The sequence below is a fragment of the Pithys albifrons genome, chromosome 18 (assembly GCF_047495875.1).
Source record: "Pithys albifrons albifrons isolate INPA30051 chromosome 18, PitAlb_v1, whole genome shotgun sequence".
In the NCBI taxonomy this organism is placed as follows: domain Eukaryota; kingdom Metazoa; phylum Chordata; class Aves; order Passeriformes; family Thamnophilidae; genus Pithys; species Pithys albifrons.
In genome coordinates, this window is record NC_092475.1 from 8,677,723 (window position 1) to 8,701,092 (window position 23,370).

Consider the following 23,370-nt stretch of genomic DNA (forward strand, 5'->3'; position numbering starts at 1 on the left):
TAGAAGGGCATTTCCCACACTGATACCACAGTGGGGTTTGAGCCCCCACAAAGGTTCATGCAGTCCCTCAGCTGTACTGGGCTCAGCATGGCTCCCTTTGATGCCACTGGGAGGGTGGCCTTCTCTGAGATATGGGGTGCTCCCTGAGCACCCCAGCTTTCCTCCTACCCAAGGCAAGGAGCTGCCAGGGGCTCTGCAGCCATGTGCAGCTGGAGTGGGGCAGTGGGCAGTGCCTCAGGGATTGTCCCCCAAGAACAGGGGAGTTGGACACCTCTTCAGCCCGCATATCTTTGTAACAGATCACTGAGACCCAGCCCAGCTTGTGGGATGGGATTTGTTCTCAAACTAAATGGTTGCATTCCATGGGACATGGGGATCATCAGGAGGGCAGGGGAGCCACCAGGCAGGATTGTGCCTCTGGCAGCTGCTTTGGGCAGCACAGCAAGCTCACACATCCTTGTTCATGCTGGCCTGGGGCTGAAAACAAAGAGCCAAGGGCACCTCCCTTCCCATTTGGCTAAAAATACCTCCCAAACCTCGTTACTGGCAGCCTGGTGTCAGCAGGACCTGGAAACCCTGACAGAGCTGATTTCTGCTCTGCTGTCTCTGGCAATCCTTGTTCTTTCCTGCCTCAAGGGGAGAGGGCATCTTGATATGACAGGAGGTTGTGACTCTCTCCTGTTTACAGGCAGAGCCAACACACAGACCAGAGTCCAGGAGAGCAGCCACTGCAGCACAGTTGTGCCTCTGCTCCCACCTCTGGCAGACGAGGAGCAGGAAGTTAAAGGGATCCACTGAACTGCAGCAACTTCAAAGGGTTCATACCAACTTCAAGGAGCCGAGGATCAAATGCTGGTCATGCTGTCAGGACCAGTTGCTCTCTAATGTATCAGAGGTGAAGTACAAGTGCTGGCTTCTTGTGACTGTACTCTGGAGCACAAGACTTGAAACACAAGGTGACTTACTGCTGTCTCTTGCTGATGGGTTAGTGTCACATCCTGGTGCTGCAGGGTGCTGGCATTAATCTCTGTGCACCACTTTGAAGCTGTGAACAGCTGCCTACGCAGCGAAGTATTTCATTAAATTGCCTGGCTAGCCAGAGGACAGGAAAGCAGGAGAGATTCAACTGCACCTTCTTCCTGCATTGGTGCTGCATCAGCATGACCAATATCAACTTGCATCTTCACTTGGTACATGTTAAAATGGCTGGGAAGGCTCACCCAGCTGCACTGCCACTGCTCCTGACAGCAGGGACTGCCGAAACAGAGGGAGTGAAGGGATGGACGGATAGAGACTAAATATCCCGAGAGAGCACAGGGGACACAGGATGTGCCACCTGCCTGGGGATAGCTGGAGGGAGGACATGTATTTGAATGCATCAAGCATGACAAGGGAAAACACATGGCATCTCCCAAGCTGCAGCAGATGCCTGGGAGTCCTGTTGACCGGGTCCTTGTGCCTGAGCATGAGGCATTGCCTAGTCTGGCACTGAGCTCACAGTAGGAGAGACTCCTAAATCAAAGTTTGGGCTCTAACCATCTTGCTCCTGCGCAGTACTCAAGTCTGCTTCTCTATGGTCCAAGTCCCCATAGCTTTTTTTCTGCACAGCAGTAGAAAGCCTCCCTCTCCTGCTTTCTTTAGGTCTGTCTGCAAACAATGCAGCAAGCTCTACGGGGAAGCAGCACGAAGAACAAGAAAAAGCAAGAATAAGAGTAGCTCCGTCCCCAAGGCCCCTTTTCTGCAATTATAGATCAGAAAATAAAATCTATGTTCTGTAGCACTGCTAGAAACAGTCAAGTGAAAAAGCACATGCACACGTGCACACACACAGATGTGTGGACAGACCATGCTTCTCAAGGGTGTGAGCTGACAGCATCGTGCTCAGGGGCTGCAAAGAAAGGAATCAGACACAGCCTGACTAGAGAGGGACTGGAAAGTCACACAAGGTGAGCAGAGGTCTGTTCAGAACACATACCACAGTCAGCACCCACTAGTGCAAGTGGTGCAGCACTCACACAGTTCTTGGCACACCAAGGCTGATTTTATCCACATTCACCCCAAAGTCAACTTTGAGAATCCAGCTCTGTGACACAGTACTCTCTGCTAGCTGCCAGGCATTTGTAGATAGCAGGTTTCCATGTGAAAATTCTTTTCTGAGATTTCTAACCATCTCAGTCTTCATTTCCTTGAAGATCAGGAGGTTCCCCCCTCACCCCACTGTGGAACTGTGCATTTCCCATGGCTGTGCTAAGCTCAGCGGTCCAATCAGGCACCTTGGGCCATCATCAAATGTGACCAGTGCTGTAACTGAGCCCTCTCCAGCCTGTCCCAGTCCACCCCGTGTCCCTGTCCCCTCCCAGTCGGATCACTGCAGGGCTGGCTCCCCGCAGAGCTCTCAGTGCAAAGCCACTGCTGCTCCCTGGAAGTCAGCGGCTCCGCGGGCGCCTGCAGCCCCGCCGGCACCTGGCACCAGAACACACATTTCAAGGAAATTTTCCACACGTTGAGGATGTTTTCTGAACACCAGATTTCCAACTCAACTGCTCGTGACTCAGGCCAGTTGGCAGAGCCAGAAGGCTGCTTTGTGCCTTAGGTAATAACAATTTAACAAGGTAACAATCTCTTTAGCCACAAATTAAATGGAAATGGGAAATGTCCTGTGCAGATAAGCTGCTGCCTGGATTATGTCCCCTGCCCAAATATAAACTCCTCTGATCTTTGATCCCATGCACACATGCACGCACACGCAGCCAGGCTGTGGCTTTGAGCCCCCCAAGCCTCACCTCATTTATCATCCTTTGCCACTGTCCTCCTGCCACTCCTGTAGCCTGGTCTGCGTCAGGCACCACTGCAGATACCTTGCTGTCAGCCACAAGGACACGCAAACATCACCCGAGCCACCTTTCCCTGACACTCCCTTGCACTCACAAACCTGTCAGTGATGTATCTGTCACCTGCATGATGGCTGCACTTGCTTGTGTACAGGCTGCCACTCACCTGCCAGCCGCCTGTCCCACGAGACTCTCACATGCTTGGACACACATGCAGCACTTGCCACCTTTACCTGCAGTGTCCCACCTCCTCTGTCTCAGCCATGGCCACAAGACCCCCCATGCCAAGTGTGTCCCTTGCAGGTGACCCCACTCCCACCCCAAGAAGGGGGTTCAGAAAGCTGCTTTACCGGACAGGGTGGTTCGCGGTGTCCGGGTCAAGGGCAGTGACCACCCCCACGACAGAGCCAACGTGTGCGTCCTCCTGGACCTCCATCAGGTTGGAGGGGGGCCGGAATTCGGGGGGCTCATCAACGTCCAACACAGAGACCCTCACGATGGTCTGGTCCCGAAAGGTGCCCAGGTCCACGAACCGTGGGTCCACGAACTTGTTGAGGGCCTCCACCACGACAGTGTGCACTTTTTTTGACTCGTAGTCAAGAGGCTGGCACAAGAGAAGAGGGTAAGCCACAGCCAGCACAAGAAGCCCCTCTGCTGCCCCTTCCTTCACTGGAAACATCCACCAGGGCAGCACTAGAGCCCCTACAGCCACCTGCTCCCACACAGTGTCTCTGAAGCAGCCTGGGGGCTTCTGCTTTGCCCTCCTGCCAGCAGCATCAACACTGAGGGGGCAGGAGCAAGGGGAAGCCTCCAGCTCACTCTCCTCAGGGCCCTCAACAGGGTGCCCAAGCTGTGGGCAGGCAGGATTCACTAGGAAGACGGCACAGTGTGTGCTGCACATGAGCAAGTTCTGATCATTAATCACTCCACTCTTATTTCTACAAGGGAGGCAAGCTGCATACAGTGGCCTTGGAGAACAATCACTCTTTCCTGCCTGCACCAAGTATTTGCTTGATTGTTTTTGCCACCGAAAGCAGATACAGTGAAAGTGCTGTTGGTCAGGTATAGGAATTAGGTGGACATTTTTCTCTCCTAGCAGGTGCTATCAATAACAGCTGTAAGTACTCGTCTCTGTAGCTCTACCCATGGTGTCCCCTTTGCACAGCCTGTCACTTCACTGCCACCCCTGAGCCACACCGGGGGACTCCAGCAGGCATCATGTGCTGCTCCTTTTTCAGTACCTCCTGCCAGACACTGCTCTGCGTTTTGCCATCCAGGCAGAGCAGAGACAGGTCTCTATCTGCATCAGTAGGCACAAAAATGCAACTGCTACTGCTAGAGCAGCACTCAGAGGAGCATTTGTTTCAGCTTCAATGCAGCAGCAGCAGTTCCTAAAGGAAAGAGCCCTCCCAGGGACCTGTGCCATCCCTTCCCAACCAGCCCTCCTCCTCTCTCACCTTCTGTACTGTGATGATAGCCTCTTGGGTATTGCTGTCTGTGGTGACTTTGAACATCTCCACCCCATCCTCATCCTTCACTTGATATGTCATGTCTGTGTTCTCCCCAACATCGGAGTCCTCAGCCTTCACTCTCCCAATGGCAGTGCCCACGGGGGCCGTTTCAACAATGCTGAACTGGTACATCTCTGGAAGAGAAAAAGGTACCAGGGTCACTGCTTCTGCCTTTGAAACCCCTCCCAGTCTGATATGGCCCTTTGCAAACCTCCCTGGGGGACCCTTGGGCTGCCCAAATTCCACTGTATCTATAGTCCTGAATGACACACCAGCAGGAAAAAAACCCTAAAACCAAAAAACACATACCTCAGCTAAAAACAAGGGCTGAGGGAAGATAATTGAGCACCACTGATGTTCCAGGTGCTGGATAAAACATAAGGGCTAATTTCTCTGTATGGATGCTGTCCTGCAATCAGTGCTCTCTGATTCCTTACGAGGACTCCTTTATTCTGATTCCTAGGAGACAGAGCCAAAGAGCTGAGCCTCCTCCAGCTGCAGCCCCTTCCCTGGCTTGCCAGGCAGGAGCTGCCAGGCTCCACAGCTGCTGTGCACTGCAGACTGCGCCTCACAGCAAGATCACCCTCCATCTCATTTGGGGAGGGTCCTAGATCAGACACAAGCACAAGTCACTAGCAGCAACTCAAAAGACAGAGCTGTGAGTGACCAGGCTGCTGTCCCTGAGCAGTGTCACTGTGCCTCACTCTGCCAGGGCAGAATGTGCCAAGCTCTAATGCAGCAGCCAGGAGGGGCCAGGCCAGCAGCTGACAGCAGAGTCCCTGCTCCAGCTCCCAGGAGGCAGCAGCACAGCAGACCTGGCTGCCTTCTCTCTCTTGCTTGGATAGGGCTGAAGAAAAGACTGGCTCTGCTGTCCCATCATTCAGCCCTGCTCACTCCAAAAACCGCCACCAGAGCAGGAGTCTTGCCCAGGGCCCTGAACAAGCTCAGTCAAGGCAGTTACCCCTCCATCATGCTGCCAGGCAGGGACACATTCAGACCCACATCAGGAGCTGTGCTTGCCACAGTCCCTCAGTGCTGCTGCCCTGCCAGCAGCTGGAACAGCCAGGCTTGGCTTAGATCACAACTTCCATCCCACCATGCTCAGGGAACCAGAACACAGGCCAGTGCTTATCCCCACTGCTTCTGGGACTTACTCTGAGGGAAGCGTGGTGGGTTGTCGTTGACATCAGTGACTACAATGGTGACTGTGGTAGATCCAGAGAGGCCACCCAGCTGTCCTGCCATGTCTGTTGCACGAATCACCACCTCATAGCGATCCTGTGTCTCACGGTCCAGGTCAGCCACGGCTGTGCGGATCACACCTGGAAACGGGCAGGACAGCGTGAACACAGGTGGGTCACAGGACATGTGAAGAGTCACAGGCAGGGTGAGGCTGGAAGGGGCCACTGGAGATTACTATGGACAATCTCCAGCTCCAAACAGGATCAGCTGGATCTTCCAGCCTCTTTGCACAGGGAAGATGCTCCAGTATTTCATCAACCTTCATGGCCCTTCCCTGGGCTCACTCTAGTATGCCCAGTCCAGAGCCAGACAGCACTTGTGTCTCCCCCAGCATCAAGTAGAAGGGACTGTCACCTCCCTTGACAGCTGGGGACACTCGCCCCAACACAGCCCTGGTGCTGCTGGTCGCAAATAATGTCTGCTGGGCCTCTTCACAAAGGTCACATAAGCAGAAGTCAACTAAGAGAGAAAAAGGGCTTTGAAGAGAAAAAAAAGCCCAGTGGGTTGTCAGCCAGGCAGAAACAGCCCCAAAGTCCCCCTTAACCCCAGGAACAGCCACAGGCCAAACCTGCTCCCAGCAAGTCTCCACATGAAGCATAAGAGTTCCAACTGCTGCTTCTCCCATGGGCTGCTGGCAGCTCCCACAGTGTTAAACCCTGGCACAGAAGAGACTTATGCTTCTCTCCAGGGAGGCCGGGAGCTGGATGGAAGATTTGTGGGAGCCAGAATCACAGGAGCGAGAGGACTCATCCTTGCCCTCGCCCGCATGCGGGGACTGTGCTGGGCCAGCCTCAAGCTCTGCATAGAAGGGCTCTGTAGAAGCCCAGGTTGAGTCATGAAACCCCCCTGGCACAGATCTGCAGCATCCCACTTATCCTGATCTGCTGAGCAGGAGCCAGGCTTGCTGTAGCACTCCTAAGAGATAATGAGTGTCCTCCATCTCACAGGGGCCGTGGCCTGAGCATGCCTGGGAGGGGGGGCCTGTCTAATTTGGTGAATGGGGGGAAACAGAACATTTCCAAAAGTCTGTCTGCACGAAACTCCTTATTTTCAAGTGTCCCTCTAAGTTAAGGAGACGAGAGATGGCAATACACATGCTTGTGTCAGAGAGAGCACTGGAGCTTAAAAAAAGGTATGGTATAGCAGTACTTCTTAGGAAATTAAGTCTCAAAAAATTAGCGTTTATAGGTCCCCAGTATTCATCTGGACTCAGGGGAACTGACCAGACTAAAAGGTAAAGGAGCATAAAACATGAAACAAAGAGCAATAGACCCCCAAAAACAATGTGCGTGGCAGAAGTTACCACTTCTTATGTCAACCAGCAGCATTTCATTTACATGGAAACATAGTAGAGAAGAAGCATTTTGAGAATGAAAGAAAGAAACGACTCTGCCCTGAGGTGGCACCAGGGGCACACAGGAGTGCCTACATGGATACAAGGTCATTAGCACTACATTCCAGTCCCACTGCACCAGCAGCATCCCAGAACAGCTCAGAATCAGCTTAAAATCCCCTCCAGCTCAGTTTTTTAACATTCCCACAGATTTAGTTATTGTTTTATGTTTTTGTCATTCCTCTGTCTTCCAGCCTTTTCTGTTTAACGATCAGCTTTACCTCCTCCTATTGTGAACTGTAAAATCCATCTCTGCTTTGTTCCACCAGCAATCCTGCGTGGTCCTAGGAACAGTGTTGGAGGGGGCTGCTGGAACGAGTATCCAATGAAGGGTCTGACCCAAAAGGAACAAGGAGCTCCTCCTTTGTCGAGCAAACAGCAGAGAACCAGTTGCTTTGAGCATCTTCCAAGCCATTTGCTGCAGCAAAGCAAGCAGTGGCAGAGTATTGCAGCCCCAAGTCACCTGGCCCCTGGGAAACCCTTAGCACAGTAAAGGGGAGACCTGCATGCCAGCAGGATGCAAGGACCCAAGATGTGGCTTCAGAAACAGACCCCGAGGCTTCCAGGTATCAGCCCTCCACAGCTAGCAGGGTGCCAGTTTCCCCGTGCAGGTGCACAGCATCACCTTGTGCACCTCCTGACAAGGGCTCACATCACAGAGCCACTGCTGCTGTGGCCCAAAGGCAGTCAGAAATGCCACTGAGCTGGGAGGATGAAATTCCTCCCCATTGCTCTTTGCATGACATTACAGGTGCAGCAGGAGCTGGCAACACGGTTCAGGAGACATTTATCATTCCTTCCTTTCTGAAACTAGCAATTATTCCAATGATTATCGTTGTTAGAATTTATTATAAAGACATAACCACCACTTCAGATCCTTGCCATTCTCCAGCTCTCATGGACAGGCACAATTTCACCCAGCTTCCTTTGTCTCTCTGTCACTTCAAGTTCTGTAATTACCTGGACTCCTCTGCCTTCAGCCCCATGGATCAGGGAGTGGGTATTTACCCTGTGATGGGGCCCAGGTTCTGCTCTGAACCCCTTGTTCATCCTGGCTATGCTCAGAGGAAGCCATTTGAGGAGGAGTCCCACCCTAACTCACACACAGAGGGGCCAAGAGGACACAGGAAAGGGTGGGAAGAACACACCTCCAGGCACTTGTTCCAGTAAGGATGGAACCCTCTCACCTGGGCAGCAGGATCAGCCCTGCACAAGCACCGAGGGCTCAGGGACCAGCCCCAGATGTTCCTGCCGACAGGCCTTTCCTGCCACTTCACTGTGAATACAAACCGTTATTTCTGGGCAAGCACTATCTCACTGAAATTTAAGCAATTCTGTTAATTAACGGGGTCTGAAGCATTTTATAATGAAAATGATTCATGTCAGCACAATAGTGATGAATTGGGATGAGAGGGAAAAAGCTCATGTATTCACCAAGGCTGTAATGACTTAACTGAGCTGCTCGTAATGATACAGCTCATAATATGCCATGCAAGATGGGAGGAAAGTGCTCAAGCACTTCCCAGAACACCTCCAAGGTCATTTGTCCCAATGGGGAGCAAGTCCAGGCCGTTTGGCACATGCAGAGTAGGGCAAACAGCCACAGCCAGCTCTGGTTCTTCCCGCAGCACAAGGCAGACAAAATCACTGCCTTTGGCAGCTGTGCAGACTGATCAGAAACTCTCAAGTTGCCATGTGTCCATCCCTCCTGGAAAAGCAAGGGTCTGCTGCAGCTGAACTGCCCTGTGTCCCAGACCTCCAGGAACCCCAGCAGGATTGTCACTGGGAGGCTGTTCCTAAACTGCATGAGCAATCCCAGGCCACCACCCAAGAGTCAGGCTAGTTTTGCCTTTTAGGCCAAGGTACCACATGCCATTTGCTAATGGCTGTGACAAATCAAGGTGTCCACACATGCTCCACATCAATTCCTTGAATGTGGCACTATGGGTACTGCCTTAAACACCCCCCAGCAACAAACCTGCATGGTCCCATCTTCCAGACAGAATAGCTCTGCTCCTACAACCTGACCCCCTGGGACTCTGCAAAGCAGTTGCCAGGGATGGTGACAGACTTGTCCTCAGGGCATAGAGAGCAGGGGTAGGGACCTCTGCATTCAGAGCACGGAAAAGTCATCTCCCAAGATTCATCTTCTTTCCAGCTGGAAAAATTTACAAACCTTGTCCTTCCCAGACACTGCTAACCAAGCAAGAGCAACTTCCAACTGAGATGCGTCTCCCCAGTTCTTGTCAGCCTCTGTTAGAGTTGAATAACGCAGACACGTGGTGGCATACCCTCTGGTACAAGGCACATGTGGCTTTCCAGCATGATCCAGATTAATCAGTATAATTACCAGGCAAGGGGACACTCACAGAATCACATAAATACCACCGAATCTGCTCCAACAGCAGACACTCTCTGGGTAATAAAAACCAAAGCAGGACAAAGTGCTCCGTAGGTAACTGCCTTCCAGGAATCCCCTTGTTATGGGCTTTGATCTGCTCTCAGGTACTTCTAGGTCAGATATCCACATCTGTAGAGATGGACAAGGGACCTTCCAGCTGAGGGCAGGAGGAGCAACAAGCCAGAAAGCCATGGAGTAACAAATATGGATCTATCCCTCACAAGGTTCCTGGTCCAACTACAGGTCAGAGCAGGCAGATGAGATAACCCAGGCAGATGAGATAACCTGAACAGTCAGGTTTTTAGTATCTCTGGGGATGGAAATGTCACCTTCACGGTGACAAGCCTTGTCATCCTGCCATTTTTGTCTTTTTCCAGTGCATTCCCTGAGAAGAGTCTGGGTCTGGCTTCTCTATCTCCTACTTAGCTGGATAAACCAGATTCATTCCTGCCAGCAGCTTGGTCAGTTAGAGCCAACCCATCTCTGCCTCAGGCCAGGAGTGGCAAGGCACCTGCCAACAGACTGCAGATTCCTCACCTGTGCCCTCACCTGCCTGCAGGGACACAGAAATGTCAATATGCCTGCCAACAGAAGTGCTGCTGGAAGCACACATCCTGGAGGAGGTCAGCCCATGCAGAAGGGGTCGTAGTCCCAAGAACCAGCACTTTATCTGCCCTCCATGCACAGCCCCCACTCCTGTCCTTTAGCTCAGCACAATTTGGGAGGCAGAATTGCAGGCAGTCCGAGTGAGGTACTTGGCACAAGGCTCAGGAGGTTCATGGCTCTTCAGCAAATAAGATATAGAGCTGAAATTCAGAAATGGAAACATTATGGCTGCAGCAGCATAGTCAAGCTAACCAAAGTTAACTGAAAGGGTGCAGAATCACTGAGGCTGAGTGATGATGCAGCTAGAGATTTCTAACACAGTATCCTTCATAGCATGTGGCCAAGTTGCTTTCAAACCAGTGTGCCCTGTGGCTTCTAGGGCAGCACCTACAGAGAGCGAGCTACTGCCACTTCTCAGAGAGGAGCACCTAACAAGGGCTCGGCCAGGCTGGAATGAGCCTTGCCCATGCCAGTGTGGAGACCCCAGAGGGAGGCACCCAAAGTGAGCTCCAACAGACAGGCCAGCACACTCACCCTTCCTTTGTCCCTTCTTCTAACAGCTAAATCCCTCACCATTTAATTCCCTTGGCACATTAGGAGATACACTCTAATTTTCTCAAGATGACAAACATACAATCTGGTCCCAAACCAGCTGAAACTCCTGTACTAGTCTCTGAAAAGTTAATGTTCAGTCTTCCTAATAAGAGCAATCTCCATAAATAAACTTGATTTCTCCACAGGCTCTCATGCCCTACGCTCAGAGCCCCTCATGCCTGTGCACAGCTCTGGTGGATAAAGGATAGAGATGGGGTACAGACCTGCACAGTCCTCTGGGCTCACAGGAATACACACATACTGATATATCTCTGTTTTCAGGCACCAAGAAGCGTTTTTAACAAACTGGCAAGAACCGTAGAGAAACACATTCTGCCTCCCACCACCACATCACACAGACTCACCAGCTCACCAGCCCAGCTCAGCAGTGCAGCTCCCAGACAGAGCTCCTCTCCCTGTACAGCCTTACTGTCCCAGGGCAGGGCTGTGGTCAATCTTCAAACAAGGCAAAGCTGACAGTAGGGATGAAACAACTAATGCACACAAATAACCATCAGCTTCATCCCAGCAGGCTGGTATCTCTATTTGGCTCTTCCTGGCATAAGAACCTTTAAGCCCTTACCAGCTCCATTTTCAATCAGGACAGAGGATCTAGAACTCAGGAGCTGTTTTAAGTCATCACAAGTGCCAGGCTGCATTTCAACTATCCTCAGAGTCCTTCTGCTTTTTTCCCTGCATTCAGCAGAATGACAGAGTTCAAGCACAACCTTTTCCTTTCAGTAAAAAACCAAGTTCCTGTGCACTCTCACAAAATGACAAGCTTGATTTCAAGAAAAGCACCAAATATAATGAGGCCTACGGTGTTGTGTTCTGTGACTGTTCTGTAGCAGTAAATATTCCTGAAAAGGGATGAACAAGACTGCTGGAAACAGGTTTGTGTTCCTCCCTTGGTGTTGAGCATTTTCAGGTTCCCTCCCAAGGCCATGGGCAGGGATCACAGGCAGCAGTGAGTCTCCAGCTATGCTGCCCAGGGATGAGAAAGGGCACCAGCAAAGAACATGGAAATAGACACAAGCAAGCAGGCACAGCTGCCTGCCAAGAGAGAGATTTGCCCCTACAAAGATAAATAATCTGCAGAGGTACAGAGAGTGCAGGGTAATATAAAGTAACATGAAAACATGGCCTGCAGATTTAAATGCACAGATTTCTCCCCTCATGTAAATGCACTGGGAGTCATATGCTCATATGCCCATCTCAGTATCTAAAAAGCAAAAGCTCAAAAGATCTTGGTGAGGATGAGATTCCTGGAGCTGGAACAGGGGCTAACACTAAACCTCCTGCCCTGTGTTCGTCTAGGCAGAGCTGGGCTTGTAGCCCAGCACTGGCAACGGGGGCTTTGCCATCAGATTAGTGCTCTCACTGAGAGCCAACACCCACCACAGTGGCAGAAGTGGCTGTTTCCCAATGAAAACAGCGGGGCAGAGGTGTGTGCCCGTTCCTGTGACAGCACAGCCTCCTCCAGGAGAGCAGAGCAGCCACGGTGTGGGTACTGCAGCTCACCTGCTGCAAGGAGCAAAGATCACCTGCACCCCATCTCCAGACTGAGAATGAACAAGGAAGGCAGCACAGAGCTTACACAGGAGCCTGCAGGCTCTTGCAAGAAGCCATGGGAATATTCTTATAGTTGGCACAGAAAATCTTGCCTTGCAAGTTTGTGCATATAAGCTTCCTGCTACCACCAAAAAAGCCAGCCTCGACCTTTACACACACCGGGGAAGTTCTTGAACCTGATTTGGGATACACAACACAAGCTTCAGTCTCTGAAACTTAATTCTCAAAGCATGAGAGTGGCTGATGTATACAAAAGAAAGAAAAGCTCACACCCATCAACTGCGCTTTGTGTACACCATCGTTCAACACTGGAATTCTTCTACAGCACAAATGCCTTGGTGCTGCACCCACTATTCCAGTGAAGCCATTTAGTCACTCATCTCCCTTCAAAAAGCCACCTGAGACACTCTGGGCATTCAGGGCTGAGCGGCAGGACTTGGCACAGCACGGCATCCAGACGGTTTGGGTCTGCCTGTGAAAGTCCCATTGAATACAAGATCCCAGCTGAACACTACAGCTGGTAACATTCAAGAACAGGAGACAAACTACGCTACACATGGTCCATATCCTGCATTCAAGTGTGCAATACTCTTGTACATGCCACACCTGTGCTATGAAGGACGATGTGAAAAGAGCCTCTTGCAAAGACAAGGAGGGAAGAAACAAGCAGGGCTGGAAGGAGTCAGGGGCAGAGATAGTGCGCAAGGAAGCTCATGCATGCATGGACCTACAAGAAAAGGCAGAGAAGGAGGTCAAAACCAAATAGGGAAAACAAATTGTTCTTCATTACCATATATTATAAGAAATGTAACATGCCAGGTTTTTATGGTTCTTTTTATGGCCATTAATAACAATGGTGGCTCTGAGAGTTATGCTGCTGCTATGGATAATTAAATCTTATGCTTAGGGCAGAAGCTGGGCCACCCCAGGCAATCAGACCTGGATTCCCACATGCAGCATAAAAACTTATTTTAACAGAGTGGGAGCAGGATAGGGTCTGTTAGTTGGACATGAAAAAACTATGTGCCCCCCCAGCACTGCTGTATCCACATGGACTGGCAGTGACAGAGGGGCATGAGGCCACAGGATGGGCTGCAGCCACAACCTAAGAGGCCAACAGGCAGAGTTGGACCTTATGTTCCTGCAGCCCTGCAGTTGCCACAGGTCTTTTGCAGCTCAGACATCACCAGTCAGCCCCAACATCTGCACCAGTGGCCAGATATTCTGGAAACAGACAGGCTCAAGGGGGGCTGAGGACTCTTCTACAGACTGTCAGCAGTTTTACTTCTATGAATTACAAGCAAACAGAACAGTAAATCAACCCCCCAGTGTATGAAACAGCCAGCTTGAGAATTAAGACACAAAAAGTCAAGGAATCAAGAAGCTTGGATTCCCAGAGTGACATTAATTCTCACCACAGTCCCACAGGGCACATTTTAGTTTACGCCTTAATACAGAGCATTAATGTGGCAGGAAGCTGAGCCTCTGCACGTTCTGGCTTGTACAGTTTGCTCCCAGTGGTCCTTCTCCATTCTAGCAGCCAGACTTTCCCCTCACACAAAGCTGTCTCAGATTAACAGGATCTCACATGCATCTGAATTTTCAGTGTTCAGCCTATTGTTCATACACACACAGTATAAAACAAAGCAAATCTGGGAGAGAAGACATCCCAGGTGCAACAGCTCCTGAACCAGCTTCTTGTACCCCCTCTCCACTGCACCAACCTGCCAGACAAAGGCATTTCCCACTGTGCACTGCAGCACTGCTGGGTATGCGTAGGAGCTCCCAGACTCCCAAATCTGAGCTTTCCTCTAGTGGCAGCCAGGCTGGTGGCATATCCAGGGCAGATGGCACAGCCTTGGCTGTGCCCTGCTTCCCCACAAGCACCAGACTGTTGTTAGGAGGTACATGGTTTCATGCAGACCTTCCTTATACTCTCCTTACACCAGAGACTCCAAAGAAATTTTGCTCTGACTTACATAAAAATAGTCTTAGAAAATATCTATCAGCACAGACACAGATCAGCCTGACAGAGACTTGGCACTTCAGCCCAAGGGCTGATCTCAGCCTGTGTCACTGTGGTTCAAAAATAGGGTGGAAGGGCCTTACTGTCCAGTTTTCCAACACAGGCTGCAGCTCCCCAGCCTGCTTGTCCTTTGACAATTTTTCATTAAACTGTGGGCACTTTACTGCATGCTTTGTGACTTAAATATCTCTTATTAGCATTTGAGTGTCTTACCCCTTAGCAAGCTTGTGAGGCTCCCATTAAGGGTAATGAGAGTCACACTCCTGGGAGGCAAGCAGAATATATACCCCAACATCTTCTGGTTATGGTCTACTCTAACCAGTGTGTCAGAGTATCATCTGCCAGGGATTTATTACTGAGACATTTTACAACAGGCCCTATTATAAGTTATTAAGGAATGGAGCAGCTTCTACTGTTCTTTCATTAAATATTAATAGAACATTTATAAACCGATCCTTAATTTAAAGTGTTACCTTTAATCAAAGCCCTGGTGATAATGATGCAGCCTGTGGTAAGGCCCCTTTGGTACTATTTAAACCTTCTACACTGAGATTTTATGTGCCTGTGGGTGCACTCCTGCTCCAGTCACAGAGCAAAGGGGAGCTCTGCCAGTGCAGGTGCAGACCAGGCACTCTGGGCTGGCAGCTGTGGGTTCTGCCTGTTGCAGGCAGGGCATGGAGCTGGGCAGCACTTTGCAGGGCTGTTGCTTCCTCTCCAGCACCCCTGCCATGTAACACACCCAGTAACACTCCTGCCATGGGCACCCAGCATCAGCAACCAACAGGGAGGCCCAGACCTGCTGGCTCACAGCCATGCTCAGTATGTGTGGCCACAGCCAAGCCTCCTGCCCCAGCCCGGGTGGGGGCTGCTCACCTGTTTTACTGTCCACAGTGAAGTGCTGCTCGCCATCCAGCACACTGTAGACTACCCGGGCACTGCTCCCATACGTGGGGTCATCAGCATCAGACGCCATCACCTGCATCACAGAGGTGCCTGCAGGAGGGACAAAGAGGAAAACAAAGTTAGGGAGGAGTTGAGAAGAGCAGCGCAAACCTCAGAGCAGGGAGCCAATGCTCATTGCTTGCAAATGATGGAGGGAACAAGAACAACTGGGTGCAAATGCAGCATCACCTTCCCACAAAAGGCGAGAGCCAGGACTCCAGACACTGTTTCACATGTCCCTTTCATGCTGCAGAGTGGCAGAAGGGACCTCGGCCCACTTTGAGACAGGATCTGCTCTCCACAAAATCAGTGGTCTGAACAGCATGCAGTTTTTCTCCCAGTAGACTTCTACTGGGCCACCTAGGAAGGAGTTGGGGATGAGATTTTTATACCCACACCTGCCCTTCCTGTCAGCACAGAGCAACATGGTCACCTCCAGGCCACAGAGGATCCTCCCAACTAAGGGCTGACCTACGCTGCAGCACCACTCTTCAACAGGCAGACCAGCACAGGAACAACAGCCATGGGAGAGAAAAGGTTTTTTGCTTGCCCAGAGCCAGACACAGCACCACCTCCTCATGCTCTACACGTAGCAGGGCAGGAGGACTATAAATTGGATAAAAGTCCATCAAATGTCTGCAATTAAGTTATTGATTTTTCAAGGCTGCCTCATTAAACTGGGTACTTCACTCCAACTGTCCCTGTGATGGCTTTAATTTGACATCATGTTCAATTTGACAAAAGCAGGACCCAGGACATGAGGATGGGGGCAGGAGCAAAGGGGTTGAGATCTAGAGAGACAACAGAAGGGAGGAAGGAGGGGAAGCATAATCCTACCTACAGACACCTTGAGAAAGGAGGTGGTGTGACCAAAGTGCTGTGAGAACAAGCTACCCAGTTCTATCTCCAGCACCAGATTCAGTGCATCCCTATCCCAGAGGTCAAGTACTGGCACCAATAAAAATCAGAAGCAGTCCCTGTTCCTGCATCACAGCAGGCAGAAAAGGAGTTGAAACCATCCAGATGGAGGATGGGGAGCTCCAGACTCTAGTGCCTTTCTCTTCCCTTGTCAGCAGACCACAAGCCCAGAGCCTGCAGGCAAACCAGGGAGCTCCTGCATCAGCCCTGCCTGGACTTAGGCACGACACGAGACAACAGACAGAAATGCTGCTGCGAGCAGCTGGGATGCACATCCTCCCTCCAGTCCAGTTCACTCTGATCTCTTGGAAAGAGTGTTCACTGAAGAAACCCAGCAGTTACCATGGTTGCTTTTCATTCTCCCTGGCAGTCTTCTCAGAGCTGCAGCTCTGCTGATAACAGGAGAATCCCCCTCATCGGTCTTGAGTAACAAGCTAGTTCAAGTCAACTTATTTATGCTTTGCTGTCTCCAGCAAAGTTATGGTGCATCCCTGCCAGGCACGTCCAGATTACACCACGGCAACACTGGTTCTCTGCCTCACAAACAACTGTTTAAGAAATGCTATTGCTGCTTTTCCTCCTCTCCCTGCCATCACACAACTCTTTCAGCAGGTATGAGCCAAGGCACATCACTCCCACACCAGAAGATCCCCTAGGGCACCCTGACATATTTCTCTGGGAAGCTTTTGATCAGAAAGCAAAGGAAAGGACCAGAGAAGGGAAATGGCATCAGGGTCTCCAAGTATCCCTCTCCCAGCTACAGTGGAGAAGCCTCCTAGGGATGCTGAAAGTGCCAGACTCTGAGAACCACAAAAAGCAGTACCTGCCCCTGGCAACAGACAGGGCTCCCCCTCTGCTCAGCTTGGTAGCAGTCAGCTGGGAGCCCATGCCTGTGTCCACAGCAGCACTCACTCCTGCACCTGCATCCATCACCACCACAGGCAGAGACTTCTGACCTTGCACAAACATCTCACGCTCCAAGAACCACTTGTTCTTGCCTAGGATTAGGAGATTCAAACCTCACCCACACATACCCAAGGCCACCAGCTATTTGTCTGCACTGGGTACAGCATACCCTGAACCAGGACTGCACACAGGCAGACAGAGCAGGAGCTTCAAGGACTACACCTCAGTCTCTTATTCCAACCATCTTCGTACAGTCACCTCATAGATGTCAGCCCAGGGACTACTAGAGGAGGGCTGCCCACTAAAAGTTTGCACCAGGCTCTGCATCACATGCTGCTTCTCCCAAGGTGCACTCGCTCGGTTGCATAATTCACCTCCTAACCGGTCCCTGCCAGACAGCTGTACTTCCTGTGCTCCAGAGTCTGAAGAGGAGGCAGCACTTCTGTCCACTCAAAATGGAGTTTGTGCCTCCATTCTAAGTCATGCCTTGGACAGCCCAGGTGGGCTGCTGCTCTCAAGTCTTCCTGTGCTAGCACAGAATGCTCCTGGCCCACAGGAGCTGAGAGCTCCCAGGAACAACAGAGCAGCAGATCCAGCTCCAGCTCTCAGGCATGAGTTCCATGTTTGGGACCAGGGCTTTCTGCTCTAGGCGAGGAGAACCAAGCAGCACAAGGAACACTGCAGCAAGGCGCCTTCACTCAGAGGCAGCAGGAGGGAGCACATCGCCCGTGGGCTGCAGACAGCAACGCTGGAGGTGACAAAGGCTCTGCCCTTCCCCACCTGCCCTCACAGCACTTCATTAACAATTGACCAACAACAGGTAGGCAGGGAACACTGACCCCTTGTTGTGCTTTGACTTATAGTCTGTAAAGGTGCAATGCATCCGGTCACCTGCTGCATATCAGCAACCTAAGAGTACAACTTCCTAGTCTCCTCTCCTAACTCTCACCTAAGGCTTTTTCACCCCTCCCTCCTGCTCTCATTCCATCTGAAGAGCAATAGTCTTGAACTCTAGTTTAAACTGGTCCGCTCCTTCCTGCAGACACAAGCCTTCCCTGGCTCCCAGCCTGCTTCAGTATTAGTCCCTGCTCTCCAACCATAGCACTGCCCACAGCAAGTACAGCATGTACAGCTTTTATTTAGTTTTCTGGCACGTGCCTTAGCCATAAAAGATACACTAAATAAAATCTAAACATCTATCATGTACTGTATCACCCACCTCCCTTAACCAAGAAGCCTGAGCTCGTATCCAGAGAGATAATTAGAGATGTAAGATGAGGTAAGACATTGGTTCCTTCCCTGGCCAGCTCACTCCACAGATCCAGAGGAAACCAACAATTTTACATAAAAATTAACCAGCCAGAATCCATCTCTTACTCTCGCTTTGCAAAGGTATCATCTGGCTCAGAAGACCAAACAAACTGTTTTCCCCCAGAGGAAAGGGGGAGCAAGACCCTCACGTCCACAGCAATCCTCCCCCAAGTCCAGTTGACCCTGTGTCCACAGGACCAGGTGCGGGAGGGAGCACAGACCCTGGCTGCCTGCCAGCCATCCTCTGGCCCCACGGGCCCTGCCTGGGCTGTCCCAATCTTCATTCTGAGCCCTCCTGGAGACTTGCCAGAGACACCAGCCATAGAGGTTCATCCCTTCTCTGCTGTAGCCAGGGTCAGCAGGGGCTGCCCACACTGAGAGGTGCCTGCAATGCCCCCAGGAGCTGATAGGATGGAGAAGCCATATCGCTGCAGGGTCCCATCCCAGGAGTCCAGAGCTCAGCCCCTGCAGCCACCATGCCATGCTGAGTGGCCTCTGGGACTGGCTGGGCACAGCAGCTCAGCCCAGTGTCCTGGCTGGCATGGATGGGGCTCCACAGGATGCCTCTGGAATACCAATGCACACCTGTCCTAGCATCTGTCACCACATTCTCACAGGACTTGAAGCCTCTGGGGCCTTTTCTAGTGACCCTGCATGCAAAAGGCTAATAGCTCCAGACCACTTGCTATGCCACTCACTCCAAACACATTTAGCTAAAAGAAATGTTGACAGGCAAACTCCAAACACATCCACAAGCAGAGAGACCCTGCACTGAATCCACAAGCAAGCCACTGGGACCCGTCACTTCCCCAGGGACAGAAGTACAACCAGGCTCTGGGCCAGCAAAGAGGTGAACGAGCAGCAGGAAAAGCAACACTTGCTAAAATCAACTGTCCCTCCTCAGTCGCCCTTTTGTGGTGGAGCCAGGAGCCTTCAGATGTTCTCCAGACCAGCTCTGAGGCTCAGCTGGTACCTCCGGCTCAGGCAGAGCCCAAGGACACTCTCTAGCTATGCCAAGAACCCTTTCTGTGCGGATCTGACCAGCTCCAGGACAGCATTTGGGCATTTCAGCTCTGCAGAACATCAGGAACCCTGCAAGGAGTGCTGTGTCATGCAAACCCACATGCCCTGGCCTGATGCCACTGTGCAGCACTTCCATCCCAGGGGTCCGGGTGCCATGGGGCAGGAGGCAGATGGGGTTCTATAAACAATGTAATTTACAGCTTTTGTCTGACCCCAAACACCTGCAGTGACTGATGCACCCCAGAAACATACAGGCAGCACATCAGGGAAGAAAATGAACTAGAGGAGCTCAAAAATTACTGGAGCAGAAGTTAGTTTCTTGCAATCTCATGAACATTCTGACTTGGTAGAAAGCCAGATCTGGAGGAGATTCACTGCACAGCCTTCACACCCCACAGGACAAGCCTGAGGGCACTAACCTAGCAGGGGTGCAATCGCTCAAATGTGCTACTGTGAAACATCTTTTGGGTTTTCTGGCCAGAGAAAACCACTGCACAAGGAACCCCAACCCTGGCACCAAGCAAGTAAATACAGTGCTTTGGGGAGCAAACCAAAGTATTACATGAAGGGGCTCAGGTTCCCCAAGGGGCTGTGCACATGCAGACTGGATGAGGTGCTCAGATGGACAGGGCAGAGCATTCAGAGCCTGCCCCGTGACCTGGAGCACAGTGCAGATGGGGAAGGACTCGTCTCCTTAAGGATTAACACACTGCAAGCCCCAGCTCCCAGTCACCTGCTATCCCAGCAGATTCCAGATGCATACAAGTGTTTTAAGCACTTTCTAGCAAGGGAGAAAATAAAGATCATACTGTTCTGGCTGTATGGTAAACAAAGTGTTTTTCTCTGCTTCCAGCATGGAGATTAAACAATTCCTCTTCACAATAATCACTTCTGCATTCAGCCAGCTTTGTGCTAGAGTCAGGGCTTGACCCCAAGTTTCTGTCTGTACAGCCAAATCGTCTCTAATCTGGACATGGTGCTACAAAGAGAAATGAGAGCAAAATGCACCAAGGGAGGAATGATGTTCTGATGAAAGGATATGCGTTTCTTGGCATGCCCCTCACCCTGTGCCCTGCATGCTTCCCATACAGCCCAGAAGTGAGCTCTGGGCTGCAACACTCACCCTCTGCAACCAATAGAGCTGTCTTGCAGGAGGCACCATGTGCTGGATTTGGGCTCACGCCTGAGTGGAGCAGACAGCTGTTAAGCAGACCCCAAGGAGCTCAGGAAAGGAGTCCAAACTACAGCTAATTTTAGCATCCTCTGTAATAAGTTGAAGCTTCTGCAGTTCCAAGGCAGTAGGCTCGGTCCCATCGTACTTTCTGCAGCTGCAGGTCTGAATTCTGCACAACTCTGATGTTTTGGAGTGATCCACACTGGGGTACCCGCAGAGGCTGAGCCTCGGGTGCCAGCACAGAGCAGGCAGCAAGCTCTAGGCCAGCAGCTTCTCCCTGAGGTGACAGGACAGCAGTAGAGCTGTAAACAGGGTTTGCAGCTCAGGTCGCCTCCTGCAGACAAACTGCTCCTCAGAAGCAGGCACGGAGGGGTCAGCAAAAATGTTCCCAGACAGCACCAGTCCCTGCCTTCCTCAGTCTGGGTGACTCCAGTGCATTCCCTCCAGCCCCGCTCCCTCAAGGCCTGAGCCAGGACCCCCTTCACCCCACAACAGCCATGGCTGCCCTTCCTGCCAGTTCCAGGTCCATCTGCCTCCTCTGCACCCTGACATCAGCTGGCACTGGTTCCTGACCCTGCTGCTGCAGCTACTGGTCCTGATACCCCAGGCCAGAAAAGATTTCTAAAGAAAAGCCAATTGCAGCCTGGTTTTGCAGCGGGTCCTGCCAGGCCAAGCGAGCCCAGGTAAAGCTGTTGTGTCAGCTTCCATTTTGGATGTGCTTCTTCCAAGTGCAGAGACTTAGTGTGTAGAAAACACTGACTTCTCCAGTCTGACTCATGGGTTGGGGTTAGCTCCAGGTACCACCTCTGCTCTTTACAAAGCCCAGACTCTGACCTTACCTTGCTGATCATCCTGCGTCTGCCACTTTTGATCCATCAGTAACAGCAAACCCTTTTCCTTTCCCTTTGCAGAGTTTAACAGAGAGTCTGGATAAGTTCAGAACAGAAACCAGCCACAGGTGAAGAAATTCCAAAGCTGAAACTAGATGCTGGCTGGCAGAGTGTTAAGAAGAGCACCATACATGCTGTGTGTGCTGTTCCTCCTGCCTAAGTGTGCACTCTGACCACTGTCAAGGCTAGATCCTGGAACAAAGAAGCTTTTAGTTTACCCTTAGTCTCAAGCAGCACATATGCTATCTACCAAAATACACTGCCCTGGCCCCAGCACAGAGCAAGGGGCAGCTGTGTTGCAAAGCACTGCCTGTCACTCTGAGAGTTTGTGCAGTTCTCTCATTTGTTATTCCCTCTTAGACACTAGGAAATCAAATGACTTTCCCTCCCAATTAGTACTCCTTCATTATGCAAATAATGTCCTTTGATCTGCTCCTGCTGTCACAGAGCGGATCTGACTGTATTTGGTTTATTCCTCTTCACGCCCCAGGAAGGCACCCACCTCTGGGAGTTAGGACTGTGCTTTTGGCAGGGAATGGAGAGTGCGGCTGAGAGCTGCCTTGAGTGAGAACAAAAACCACCCAAGCACAAACCCCAGCGAGGTCTGGGAAGGCAGGAGCATGAGAGGAGAAAGAAGGGGTCACCCTTCACTTTTCAGGCTGGGCTGCAGAGCAAAGGCTGTCAGAGCAGCAAGACAGGGAATGAGCAGTTCTTTACAAACAAGCTGGAGAGCAGTTCTGCCCCTGGGGTGGCCCCTTCCCCAGCACAGCTGAACCCAAACTAAGCCAAGAACAGATATGTTTACCAGAAGGTCCCCAGGCTTTGATGTTTGTACACTTATAGCCAACTCAAGCTCTCCAGCAATCCTACCCCTGCTTGGGCAGCACCAAGCTGGGATCACCTCCATCCATGCTCAAGAAGGCAGCAAGGCACACTCTTCATTCACTCTTGTGAAAATACCCCACAGGTCCATCCAGATCAGAGACATCACTACCAATACAAACCACAGCAAAGACATGATCACAGCTGCACTCACAGCCTTGATACCACAAAAGGAGAGCTCCCACACAAAAAAGGGCCTGACAGGGCATTTCCCATAAGAATACTCTAAACTTCACCTCCCTGGCCCAGGCAGCTTCCCATGTCCTGCATCCTCAGCCCCTTCCCACACAGTCCAGAGCTGAACTTAACAGACCAGGTCCATGACCAGCCCCCATCTCCCTCTCAGCTGCTGAACCTCAGAAGGTTGAGCAGAAAGCTCTGTGCCAGGCTTGCTTGTTTATTCTTTCACAGTACGTGTTCATCTTGCCCTTCATGTTCCTGGGCAAAGCATGGGTAAGCTGAGGGATAAGTGGGAGGGAGTTGGGGACCTGCAGTAGTAGCTGCATGTGGGTACCCTCCAGCTCTGCACTCACACTGCCAGCGCCTGTGCAGCAGCACTGCATGAGAGACTCTCCCTGGGCCATCTCCTGGGTGAGGCTGCTCTGGAGGAGCCCGTATGCTCCCCAGCATGGCCAGGCTGCAGAAGGCTTTAGGGCTGTCACAGGCAAACAGACCAGAAAGCAGAACAAGCTTTTGGCTCCAGCTCCCCTCTCCAAGCACGCAGCTTGGAAGCGCAGCCCACGCCGTTCACAGCACTTCTCTTCACTTTTAACTTCCGAGTATTTTAATTTGCAGGAATCGCCTTCTTTCATGTTGTGAAACCGTGTTTCTTTCTCTCTCTGATCTCCAATTTCTCATAGAAACTGTCTCCTTTGATATGTCTTGTTCACATCAGTCTGATCAGGCAGCTCCATAATTGTTAGTGATTTTCAAAGAACTAGGATCCTTGTCTAATACTCAGAGTTGAGAATTCCTTGCTTTTTAAAATGTTGTTCAAGCAAATTAGATTAATTTAATTTCTTTCTTCCCTCTGGGAACTGGATGCCTCCTGCTTTGGTGCCCCCATACTGTTTTTCATTTCTTCAGGAGCACATGGTTGTAGTTCAAGGGGTCACCCTCTGACTCTGCAGGTAATGGGAAGACGAAGG

The 23,370-nt window shown here is 51.2% G+C and overlaps 1 protein-coding gene across 1 annotated transcript in view; it reads right to left on the reverse strand.

Annotated features, from left to right (window-relative positions):
- Window positions 1-23,370, reverse strand: part of CDH22 (cadherin 22) — a 78,461-nt gene that overhangs the window by 24,249 nt on the left and 30,842 nt on the right. The window contains exons 4-7 of the mRNA XM_071572754.1: window positions 15,050-15,169; window positions 5,497-5,664; window positions 4,289-4,476; window positions 3,182-3,435 (exon numbers count right to left, since the gene is read on the reverse strand). Of these exons, the coding sequence (XP_071428855.1) occupies window positions 3,182-3,435; window positions 4,289-4,476; window positions 5,497-5,664; window positions 15,050-15,169 (730 nt within the window). The remainder of the gene's footprint in view (window positions 1-3,181; window positions 3,436-4,288; window positions 4,477-5,496; window positions 5,665-15,049; window positions 15,170-23,370) is intronic.